At 46.0% G+C, this 12162-nt stretch overlaps 1 protein-coding gene across 8 annotated transcripts in view; it reads right to left on the bottom strand.

Moving 5' to 3' along the window:
- Positions 1 to 1096: 1096 nt before the first annotated feature.
- Positions 1097 to 12162, bottom strand: part of NFATC2 (nuclear factor of activated T cells 2) — a 154485-nt gene continuing 143419 nt past the window's right edge. For 5 of the 8 annotated variants that reach the window (XM_063634203.1, XM_055266585.2, XM_063634204.1 and 2 more), the window contains exon 10: positions 1097 to 4056. In XM_063634203.1, the coding sequence (XP_063490273.1) occupies positions 4001 to 4056 (56 nt within the window). In that variant the 3' untranslated portion in view covers positions 1097 to 4000. Of the gene's footprint in view, positions 4057 to 10962; positions 11051 to 12162 lie in introns of all 8 variants that reach the window. The other 3 variants (XM_055266588.2, XM_055266587.2, XM_055266589.2) reach the window with 3 other exon arrangements.

The raw sequence follows: 12162 nt of genomic DNA, 5'->3' as shown, positions 1-12162 counted from the left end.
CAACTCTCTGTTATCAACCACCAGAAAAGTTTGTTTTTAAACAGGCTGAGTTAAAGAGTGATGTTGGCTGTAAGTCAGGGCACTCACAAAAGCTGAGGGAAATGGATGTTTATGATCACAATTTTATAGGATGCTGCTTTTTCTTAAGCATTTAATTGGAATTCAGGAAAATACTTGCTATGCAATTGGCTGTTTTGGTTCCATGAAAGGTAATGCCCTAGCCTCGAGCCTGGGAGACCCAAGGTTAAGATGCGCTGGGTCACCAAGCACCTTGCCTCCGGGAAACAAGTTCGGGAAAGGTTAGCCCAGCTTGTCAAGAACGTCACAACTCCATCCATGCCTCTTGTAAACTTGAAATGAAAACATTCTTTCAATTCTGAGCAATAGAAAGCACTTGGAAAGTTTTTTTTTTTTTTTTTTTGACATGATAAATTCAGCCTCACTGTAGTCCAGAGTGAGAATTAGAACATACCAACTTCCAATCTGCCTAAATGTGACAGCCTCTGCCCAAGACTGGCTCACTGAGGCGTCTTGGCTACTGGATGTAAACAAAAAATGCAATATCCGTGCCTCCCAGTTCTTTGAAGGAATCAATTCATCCTTGGTTATGGCTATGCTGGAAAACTGTGGATGTCCTTTGGATAAAGCATACAGGAGTTATCTACCAGGATTTAGATTTGGTCCCCTCTGTAAATATTAGCCTGAAAGTTGGGTTCTGTGAACATGAATTCTTTTCGAATTCCATTACAATGCAGGCAGGGTTTTGGTGTCTATTTTTTAAAATCGAAATCACCTACTAGATTACTTATTTTGGGGGGAGGATCTAGACACTTGATGATTCTCAGTGACTAGATCCAGGCTCAGGGCTGAAGTCAGCATAATTCTTGAGCAAGAAAAAGGGTGGTTCCTTCTTCCACGAAGCCATTCCTTCTCCTGAGATGCCATCTTCTAGAGAGGTGACTAACAGGCTCTGAGTGGGGGTTTTATTATATGGGTTTTTGTTTCCTGGAATAAGTAACAAATGTTTCAAGAATACATCATTTCTCTTAAGAAAAAAAAAAATCAACCTATGTGTAAAAAGAGACACTTAAAAAGATTTATGACCATTTATAAATATAAATCTAATTCCAACAGGGGTGTAATATTTTGAGGACAGGTAAAAAGCATAAAAATACAGGTAAGAAAATAAAATTTAATAACATACTAATCTGGATTGCTATACATATTATCAAGCAGCAGCATTTTTGTACAATACAGGAAGACTTGCAAACTTTGCAAATATACTACATTCAGCAAAACATGGTAGACCTGTCAGAGTGCTACCTATTTACATTAACTTAGATGTAGCAAGTGCAAACCTTCACTTAACTGAGATCCTTCTAACACACGTGCAACACACCCATCTTTACCATTTAGACACCCCTACTTTCTCATTCTCTTAGAGGATCTTATTGCCTCTTCCCATAATGGAAATATTTCATGAGCCATCCTTCTTGGCAAAATTTCCTCCTAGCTTTTGTAACTGACAAAACTTCCTTGATAGCTGTCAGTTCCTAATACACTTTCTCTTGCCTGTTTATGTCTCAAATCTAATGCTTTTGTTTCTCTTTCCTTTGCGATTTGGTACAGTTGTTTATGAAAGTGCTTCCTATAATATCCAGCTAAGATGTCTTAGAAAAACAGAGGGGTTTATTTGTGTGTGTATTACACACACACATGCGTATAGGAGGTTGAGCTACCAGGAGGCCCTTTTTGCTAACATAGTTAGAAAACTGATGGAAAATGCATTAGTCCTTTTTCACCCTGTGGACAAGGAAGCTGAGCTACTTTGCTACAATAGCAGGAAGGCACTTGGGTAAAACATTCAGATAACTGAGGAAAGCCCAAATTCCCTCATGTACAAAAGATGGCTCCTAGCCAGTCCTAGCCAGGTCAAGTGAGAACTAATCACTCACCACACACTCCTGGCTTTTCCCCAGTGAAGTCAATATTGCTGGAGAGAAAATTCTTTAGGTGAAGCTGCTAGTATAAGGAACTTATATAAGAACTTATTTTGTTCGTGAGGAAGTATTTAGCATCCCAGAAGTTCTATGGTAGGGGTCAACCTCTTACTGGCATTCTGTTTATTTAAAAGAGAATTTTGCTAAAGTCTTTGAGCTTAGGGTGGGTGAGGGAAAGGTCGTTCATTGTTAGGGAAAAATAAACGCTACGTATTGACCAACAGGTTGCAAACAAGTGCACAGGCCTGAATCTGAGCATTTTGAGCATTTTGTCTTCTATCTGGAGTGCCAAGCACACCTGGCCCCACTCAGGAATCTGAGCATTTTGTCTTCTATCTGGAGTGCCAGGCACACCTGGCCCCACTCCCAGGAAGCTTTTACCCCTGGGTAACCTTGACGGGAGAGCCAGGACTTACAAAGCCCACAGTGGGCACTGAGTGGCCACGACTTTCTTCTGAGGCCTTCTTCCTACAGACTGGACTGAGAAAACACTCTAAGTACAGTCTGAGTGCTAAGAATATTTTCACTTTGTTGAGGAAACAACTGAATGGCTGAAAAATAAATCCCCCGCTTGTCCTGGGGTATCTGCAGTACATGCAAACAGAAACACATCTGCCAAGAACTTCAAGGGTTTTGTTTGTAAAAATCACAAAAATCACACCCACAGAGGAAGACTAGGGGAGACTGTGGGTGCACTCAGTGGAAACAGTTGGGAGGAAGGAAATCACATATAACATGCAACCGAACAGAGCTCATTCAAAGTAAAGGATGCATTCGAGTAGATTTCTTCATGTTAGAATTCTAGTGCGGATAGGTCTTCAGGGGCAGAAGGGATCTTTAAATAGGTTCAGGTCAAATTAACCAATGAAGCTGGGAAGCGCATCCCGAGCTCGACTGTCCCACTTTGAATTTAGGATATAGAGGGAATTCAGCCCTTTTCCTCTATCTTGGTAGAAACCCACCTCCAGAAGCACTTGGGCTGTTTTACTTAACAAAAATACCCGCACTTCTTTTCTTGGTTACTTTAGCTCTTCTGCTATTCCTCAATGAAATGCACATGCTTGAGATTCTTCACTGCTTTACGGAAAAGCACTCTGGCTGCTAGGAAGAAAGCAAGCCGGAACCTCGCAAAGCATCCAGGTTGTACAGCTGCAGCAGACAGGTGCTTGCTCTCTGCAGCCTGGGTCAGCCCCCCAAGTCTATGGAAATTGTGTTAGCAGGACTGTGTGCTGCAGGGGTTAAAGAACAGCTCGCCAAGACAGCCCCAGTGCTAGGTGCCCTGGCTAGCCTTTTAAAGCAGAAAAAATAATAATAACAAACGCGTATACATGTCATAACTTAACGCCAAGAAGTCTTAACAGGTGATCTTGTCTGGGCAGGACAGTTTGGTTTTGGAATGAGAATTCAAAAATAAAGCTTTAGCTGTGGCCCAGTTGTGGCATGGACTGGGCGAGCTCTAAGGACTGACAGTTCAGTTTCTGTCTCTATTGAGGGTTTTGGGTTTCTTCAGCCTGTAAGCTGGGCTCTTGGGTCACGTTCCTTTGGTTGCTCTGAGAACTCCTTTCCTTCAAAAGGTACAGGAGCTGTATCTGTGACCTGGAAAAACGAACGCAAGGGCTGGGGTTTAATCACAGCACCCACATCTTCTGTCCCCCGCCCATCCCCCCAAGCTCCAGTCACTCTGTTCTCAGGTGAGTTCCAGTGTCCTGTCTTGTGCAGAATGTGCTTTTGGTCAGCAGGCACTTAATATTTGGATGGAACACCATTAAGATCAACCAGGATGCTCTCTGGATTTAAAACATAAACCGAAAAGAAGAGTTCTCTCTGGTGTTTAGAGGGAGGTGGCGAGCTCCTTAAGTGAGAGTCCGCTTAGTGCCCATACATTGATCCGCGTGTGGACTCCGGGCTGGGAGATGAACATGAAAGGAGACAGAAGGTGAGGGGCTGTGGAGGGCTCCGAGGGGTCAGATACAGAAGGTGTCTTGCTATAATGGCTTCTTTTACGTCTGATTTCTGGCAGGAGGTCCTGAAAACTCCTTCCTGATAATTTCATTAACTACAAAAGAAAAGAGGAGGGGGGAGAGAGAGAGAGAATGGGGCGAGTGAGAGGGCACCGAAAACACGCAACAGGTTCACTTTCTAGAACCTTTATTGGGCTATTTATTTTTGAGACAAGGTCTTGATCTAGCTCATGGCATGATCATGGCTCCTAGCAGCCTCAGCCTCCCGAGTAGCTGGGACTACAGGTGCACGCCACCACACCTGGCTACATTTTTAAGTTTTTAATAGAGACAGGGTCTCTCTCACTCTGTTGCCCAGGCTGGTCTCAAACTCCTGAGCTCAGGCGATCCTCCCACCTGAGCCTCCCAAAGTTTTGGGATTACAGGCATGAACCACTCTGCCCATCTCTACTTCTTTAAATACTTTTTTGTTGTTGTTCCTTGTGATTGTATATTTGACAATTTTTAATATAAGGAATGCTTTCCTATATCATATTTTCTTCAGGGAATATTTTGTGCTAAAGATCTGTTAGTGAAAATTGCTCAAATGGTAACTTTTTCAAATCTTTGTGGCAGAAATGGAAATCTTTGTGGCAAAAATGGATTTGAGCCATAGGGCATGTTTGAAGTAACTTTCTCCTCTTCTGCATTTGATGTCTTGCTTGAGGCTTTCTATTGTGTACCAAACTACTTCCACTATTTCCACATCCAGAAAATGCCTATTAAGTCTGATAAAACGTGGTTCTTTCTTGATCCATAAAACTTACGGTTCTCAAAAGAGGAACCCTTACAAAGAGAGCAAGTGAGGGCCCCCCAAAGACTGACTAGCCATCAACATAAACATAGTTTCCATTTCAGCACAACCAGGTGAAGGATCATGTGCCAGCTCGGGAAAGTTTGATCACCTCCCTCTCCAGAAGTATGTGTGGAGTTCCTAGCAGGGAACCAAGAGCAGTACCAGTCACTGGCATCAAGAAGCAAGCTACCTTCTCCCACTTTGGCCACTGGGTAAGGTACTAATTACTAGAATTAGGGCAGTGAGATCTTAGGATAGTGGATCCTGCAAAAAGGTTCCCTAAAACATTCTTGGAAAGAAGAAGGTGCTATTGGTGACAGCCCATCCGTGAGGCATGCTCCCTAAGGTATGCCTACACCTTCAGTTTTGCAGGTAGACCATATTGACTAGTCATGGGGTGGAAGGGATGAGGATGCAGACCCCCTTGGGAGTCCCATCAAAGGCAGGTTCATTTCCCATTTCCTGGTTCTGACTTTGAATTCTTCCCATACCTCCTCATACTTCCTTTTCTCACCTTAGCCTTAAGTTACATTGGCAGTGAGGGTTAAATGTTCAGAGTTGCCCGAAGTCTCTCCATGGTCAAAATTGGGCCCTCCTAGGTTCAGGGTGCTTTTCCCTGGAAAACCCCTGCCCAGATGGTCTGCAACCTCCATAACAGTGAGAGGCGGGGAATGCAAAGAGCTGAATGAACCAGGTTTGATTCTCAGCTTGTTCTCTGACTGTATGTTATCTCTCCATGCCTCAATTTTCTCATCTGTAAAGTGGGAATCGTAGCACATACCTTTTCAGGCTGTTGTGAGGACGCTAAGCATTCACGTAGGTAACAGCGCCCAGCACAGTGCCTGGTGTTCAATAGCTGGTGGTTATGATGGTTAACAAAATCCCCACGCTTCGTGTTGGACTCTGAATTCCGTGCTTTGCAACCATTGGGCTTTGTTTTGTGCCAGAATGTCAGGCATGCCACAAGCATGTACAGCTAGAGCCAGCCAGGGTTAGAATTCCACCTCTGCCACTTCCTTGCTTGGTGAAACTTGCCTTGGTGACATAACCACTCTGTGCCTCAGTTTCCTCATCTGTAAATTGCATCTAAAAATATTACCTCCCAGGTTGCTGAGGTGCTTGGATGAGATAATGCAAGTAAAGATCACAGTGCCCAGTGTTCAGCCAGTATTGGTTTGTAGACCAGTATATATGTATTAGATATGTATTAGAAATACATACATTATGTATAACTTTTCCAACATGTGGAGAATGTAGAGGACGAATTCATATATTTAACCAGCACTAGTTGGGCATCTACTGTGTACCGGGTAACAGCTGACTCCCAGGGGCCCTAAACCAGAAGCTGAATAAGGACTGTCAGCCTGGACTCTCAGTGCTCCCTGCAGGGGTGATGAGCTGACCGTGCTGTGTAGGACTTATGTAGCGAAAGCCAAATGCCCGGGGCAGGTGGAGTCGGAGCAGCTTCATGTGAAGCTTTTCAAAGCCCGGATTCCAAAGGGCTTCCTGTTTTCTCAACCTAGGAAGTGAGAGGAGTGGATCCTTAATGAAAACTTTCCACAGCCTCAGCTTTCTAAAAATAGCTGGTAGGCAGAGACGCTGGCACCAAGGCCCTCTCAAAGGGCTGTTTCCCTTCTCAGAACACAGGGCTGGGGCAGGGGATGGGAAGTAAGGAAACAACTTTTCAAGCAGGCAGAAGCATGTTTCCCTCCCCTTGGATGCAAATGGTCCTGCTTTCCGGGAGCTACTTTCAGATAGAAGTGAAGAGTTGCATCTGGAAAATTCAGTGACCCTATCACTTAGACCTTCTTGCTGTTGAGGGTGGTGAGGTGGCCCTGAGTTCAACTCCCGCCCAAACCTCTCTGGGTAGGAACCTCCTCTTTCTGAAATCTCGGCACTTGTTCCCCCTGACTGCCAACAAGGAGAAAGTTCTAGAACAGAAATGCCTGCTAGGTGGTGGTGACAGAGTAGAGCCACATTGAGCTTTAAGTTCTGAGAGGGGGTCTCTGCTCAACCACTTCATGCAGGGTCCACGGGGAGGTCCCACATTTGCAGACTTGAGCTCCAGGGTGCAGGGGAACCCCAGTGTCCTTTCACCATGCCATTTCTCCGGGTCTCTGTCTGTCCCCCACTCAGCCCTGTTCCTCCTCTTATCTCACCTTCCTCACACTGCTCCTCTGGGTGGCATCATGCTTTCCCCAGTCTAACACTTTTCCTTCTCGCTCATGTCACCCAAGGCTCAAACAGCCTCCTTGGCAAAGCCCCCCTTGGTGGCCACCCCCAGCCCAGTCGCACTCCTGTCTCCTCACTATCCCCTGCTGTGCTGATGCTCTCCTTCTCCGCATATCCCTTAGATGATGCCTTGGTGCATGGGAAGTACTCAATAACAGTTATTTATGAACAGAACACAGAAGCTTAGAAAGGGATTGGGAAACTTCAGGTCACAGCCAGGATTGTCCTCCCCAAGTCGGCCTCTGAGGTTTGGGTGCTGAACCACTCTCCTGCATTATTGCCATCAGCATTTTATTCCTCCAGTAATCTACCCTAAGCCAGCAACTGTACCTCTCCTCCTACCTGTTCCCAAATGGGGCCACATGCAGTGCTCTGCCCCTTCCTGGAAGCTGCCCCACATTCCTGCCATGGTGCCCTCACTCTTTTCAAGTAGCCCCACTCATGCATGGCACCATGCACACAGCAGGTGCTTAATGCCTGCATTAGCCCACCCCAAGGACCGTGCACCATCAGCCTAGGTCCCTTGGTTTAAGGAAGCTGATTTTCCTTTTTCATTCGATTGACAAATGGGTTGCTGATCTGTTACTTGTTTGGAGCCTTTCTCTCTACCAAAACATACTAGCCATTCACATTTCCTGAGAGCTGTGTGCCAGGCCCTATACAGTGTCAGGGACTATTATTTAATTCTCACACTGCTCCTAGTAACATCACTATCCCCATTTTATAGATGGGGAAATAGAGACAGGCAGACTGATACTCTCCCTAGCAGGTGACGGGGGATTGGGATTTGAACTCAGGGCCCATTTAATTAACCTGTACAGTATTGATCCTCTTTCTTTTGGGGATCCCAGAATCCTCTGTGTCATTTGCGTGAAGTCAGGGGATGGCTATAGCAGACTCTGCTTAGCCAGCAGGGAGAGGCCGTGTGACAAAGGCAAGTGCTCTGCTGGAGAAAGTGTCCCTTTCTCAGAACAGAATTGAGGCCAGCAGTTGTGAGTCTGCCATGGTCTCTGATCATCCTTAGAGAGAGGTGCCCTAAAAGACTGACGGAGAATGATCTCAGGGTGACTACTAAGCCTGAAACTGGAAAGGAAAAAGTGAACCGATCTTAAGTATATAAAAATTATGCACAAAACATAGTGTAACATTTTCAGTATATGTGACAAAGTCATTTACATATAAAGAGGTGTTTCAACTCAGAAGGATATTAGTATTCTAATAAAAATGGCTACAGACACAAAAAGATGATATACCAGGGGGTCAACAAACTTCTCCTGGAAAGGGCCAGATGATGTTTTCAGCTTTGTGAGCTCTTTCTCACTTACTAAGCACTGCCAGTGTAGCATAAAAGCTGCTGTAGACAGTAAGCAAATGGGCATAGATGCGTTCCAATAAAACTTCATTTGCCAAAACAGGCTGGGGGCCAGGATCGACCCAAGAGCTGTAGTTTGTCAGCTCCTAGTATATATATAAGCTAATGGCAAAGAAGAAAAAGCAGGGTGTTCTCTTTGCCTACTTTTTGAGGGTGGCAATCTGGGGAAGCCAGTGCCTCTTACTGGATTTCTAAAAGCTAAAACTGACTTCTGTTAGCATCCCATTCTGCCCTAGGAATTTTCTGTTTGTTTTGCTAAAAGGCCCAGACACCTGCGTGTACTTTCTCCTCCCTTCCTTTATCAGAGCTCAGAGGTTCCCAAACTTCAGTTTGCAGCAGGACGGCTGCTCAGGATTACATGGGGAAAACACCACAGATGTATTAATACTTCAGGTGCAATTTAAAGGACTTTCAAGGGTGAATTTCACTCTAGGCCCTTTCCCTTTGACTGCTGACTTTGGAACTGAATCCCCTGAGAAAGCAGCAACAGGAAGGAGCGGATAGGCTGGGTCCTGCTTCTCGCTCAAACCTCAAGCATGTTTTCTAAAATCTAGTGAGACCACGTGAGTGCCCACGAGAGCCTGGGCCCAGCCACAAAGGCCATGGCCAGAAAGACACTCCTCAAGCTTGGATGGGAATCGAGAGGGCTGCATTCTCCAGGCCAAATCAAAGAATCTGAGAGCCAAGAGGGGGCCCGAGGCACCACCCCCTAGTCACTACTGACTGTTTCCTCTGCCTTGCAGTGCCTTGCTGAATTCACTCCCACGACCCCTACATGCTTGGGTCAGGATGCATGAACCTGAAAGCAGATGAAGTCCTCTCTGGGATCTTCTGCCTTTGGTCCTAACTGTTCTCAGGGGAAGCGACTCTGAAGGCCAAGAGGCAAGTTCCCTAAGCAACCAGGCCTGCTGGTCTTGAGCCCTCCCCTGTGACTTTTTTTTTTTTCTTTTTGAGTCTCCCTCTGTCACCCAGGCTGGGGTGCAGTGGTGCCATCTCGGCTCACCTCCGCCTCCAGGTTCAAGCAATTCTCCTGCCTCAACCTCCTAAGTAGCGTAGCTGGGATTACAAGAACCTGCCACCATGCCTGGCTAATTTTTGTGTTTTTAGTAGTGACAGGGTTTCACCATGTTGGCCAGGCTGGTCTCGAACTCCTGACCTTGCCTCGGCCTCCCAAAGTGCTGGGATTACAGGCGTGAGCCACCGTGCCCGGCCCTTCCCCTCTGACTTGTCTCAAAACTGAAAAGGCCTGTTACTTGAAACAGAGCTCTCCCAGACCTCTGCTTTGCGCTAAGTAACTTCCCAGTGTTCATCTTCTCCAGGGAAACCTGGCCATACTTGAGTGAGGCTCAGTGAAAAGAACATAAAACCCTCAATAGGACTGTAGCCCAAAGCTGTGGGTGGGGTCTGAAGAGTGATGAGCAGTAGTAAATCCCCTCCCAGGTCAGGCTGGTCAGAGTCAGCCACAGGCCTGAGCCGCTGGCTTGCCAAAGTCCCCAAGCCCAAGACACACATTAAAAAGGCACCGCCCTTCAACAAGTTCCCTGAGGGGCTTACAACCTCAGCACTGATATTTTACTTGCATTTTTATCCTGATTCCTTGGATGCAAAGTCCTGAGGAGGGAGAGTGGCAGATGGCTGGAGAATGTGCTCCTCCCCCCCAGGGCTTCCTTCTGCCATAGGGAAGTAGGGGTTCATCTCAGCAGGCCCCATCCTCTGGCAATCATGCTTCTGAAGCGTCAGCTCCCCTGGGTGTGCTAATATAAGCTCTAAGATGGGCTGGGCATTGTGTGTGCTGGTTTATTCCAATTAGAATATGGAGAAGATTAAATAACAGCAACAGCATCTAAGAAGCTGAGGCACAGAGAGGTAATGCAACCTTCCTCAATGTCTCATCTGGACTTCACACCCCAGGGCCTCCTGAAACCTGCACGATAAGGTCGTCTTAGCGGCCAGGCTCTTCTGTGGAGGCCCAGCGAGGTGGATCTGCTGGGTGAGGGGCTCAGCCGAGCACCCTGGGAAACTCAGTTCAAGGGGCTGATTTCAAATCAAGTAGCAGAATCATGTGACTTCAAAAGCCACAACAAGGAAGCCCCCGGGAGGAGCTGAAACCTTGAGTGGAGGGAATCAGGATTGGAAATGACCTAAGCACAGGGCGGGGCTTCCTCAGTGGCTTCTTAGGTAGGTTTTCTGACCTCCCTGCCCACTCTGCTGTTCCCCAGTGCCGAACACCCGCCACGGATGGAGAGCCTCATTTAACTGGACACCCACAACAAAGTGTGCAAAACCAAAAAGGAGCAGGCTCCAAAGACGTTGCTGCATTTTGGGGAGCATGCAAGTTACCAGGGCCTCATCCCCCCTTCTCCCGCCCAACCCTGAGATTCTCAGGGAGGTCCCCAGGAGTGTCCACTTCAGGAGTGGAGGGGTCTAGCCCTTAAGAGCAGGAGAATGAGAAGAGAGGGCCTTCAGCTTGTCAAGTTTTCTTATACTTAAAAAAAAAAAAAAATTCAAGTTAAGGAAACACACAGCTGGAAAACAAAAGGAGAAGCAGAAGATATCGATTACCTTTAACTTTGATTTCTCGGATCAAAGATCACAGTCATTCTGTTTCATAATATGTTTTGTATCCAGCTAAGGTGTGTGTCTATCAGCTCTGAAAAAGATTTGCAAAATCATTTTTGAGAAGAAAAAAAAAAAATTCACCTTTGATCTCTCTTACGCTTCCAACTCATGCCAATATCATCCAAGCCCAGGAGGGAACTTAACCCTTTGGCTGTAGTTTAAGCCAAAATTCTGCAACATCTTAGCATTTACATCTTAGCATTTGCGCCAGAATTAACCCAACACTAGGGTAATAATCATGGAGATGAGGGACTCTGTGCAAAGTGCATTACGTTATGTGGGGTGCAGGTTGTGGGGAGCGTGTTCCGGGTGGACAAAAGGGCTGCTGTGGGTATGTGATCGGGTTTCAAATCATGGCCAACTACAAAGAGAAAATTAAAAAGCTGGTTTCTGCTGCAGTCAAAGGAAAATCAGAATTTCATTAAAGATCTACTCAACTGTTATCTTCCTTCAGGCATCTACAGATACTAAACTGGGCCCCAGTTTCCTTCTTACTAGTGATGTCACCTCAGTGGTCAGGGAAATTCATAAAACTGCACATTTTCTTCCTGTTTTTTGTCAACAATGGAAAAAAAAGCTCCTGCCCTATCAGAACCACGAAGGCGCTCGAAGAGAATGAGACCTGGGGAGTCTGTTGTAAATAAACCCCTCTCTACAGCTGTACAATGCCTGTGGCTTTCAAAACACCTGTCTTCCCAATCCCCTTTGGCCGAATTGGAATACCCAAGTCCATTCCAAATGCCTGATTTAGAAATGTTTTCTGAGTCCAATTTCTCACAGGGAGTAATGTAGCGTTATTAGAAATGTCAAGTAAACTAGGATGCTTTTTCAAATAGAGGCATAAGCTCCCTGAAATCTCATCTTCAAGGGAGACAGAACGCTCACTAAATGAGATCCTTTCAGTGCTTATGCAGTTAGAGGCCTGGATTTCCAAATGTTAGGCTCCAATAGGAATTGGCTAGTTGGGGTTGGCTACTGCTGCCCTGGGGCAAAAGAAGCACTTCATCTCTCCTCCTTTTCTGACCATGCATCTCAGGCCATCTCCCAAAGCAAACATTTCCAGGTAAATGTGGCCCTAAGGCAGCTCCCACACTAAACTGCCCAGTCTCCACTTGAAACTGACTTCTTCCAAGTCCAAGAGCA

This window comes from Symphalangus syndactylus, chromosome 24 (genome assembly GCF_028878055.3).
Source record: "Symphalangus syndactylus isolate Jambi chromosome 24, NHGRI_mSymSyn1-v2.1_pri, whole genome shotgun sequence".
Lineage (NCBI taxonomy): Eukaryota > Metazoa > Chordata > Mammalia > Primates > Hylobatidae > Symphalangus > Symphalangus syndactylus.
The sequence above is the reverse complement of the archived record's forward strand: the minus strand, read 5'-3'. Positions and strand labels throughout refer to the sequence as shown.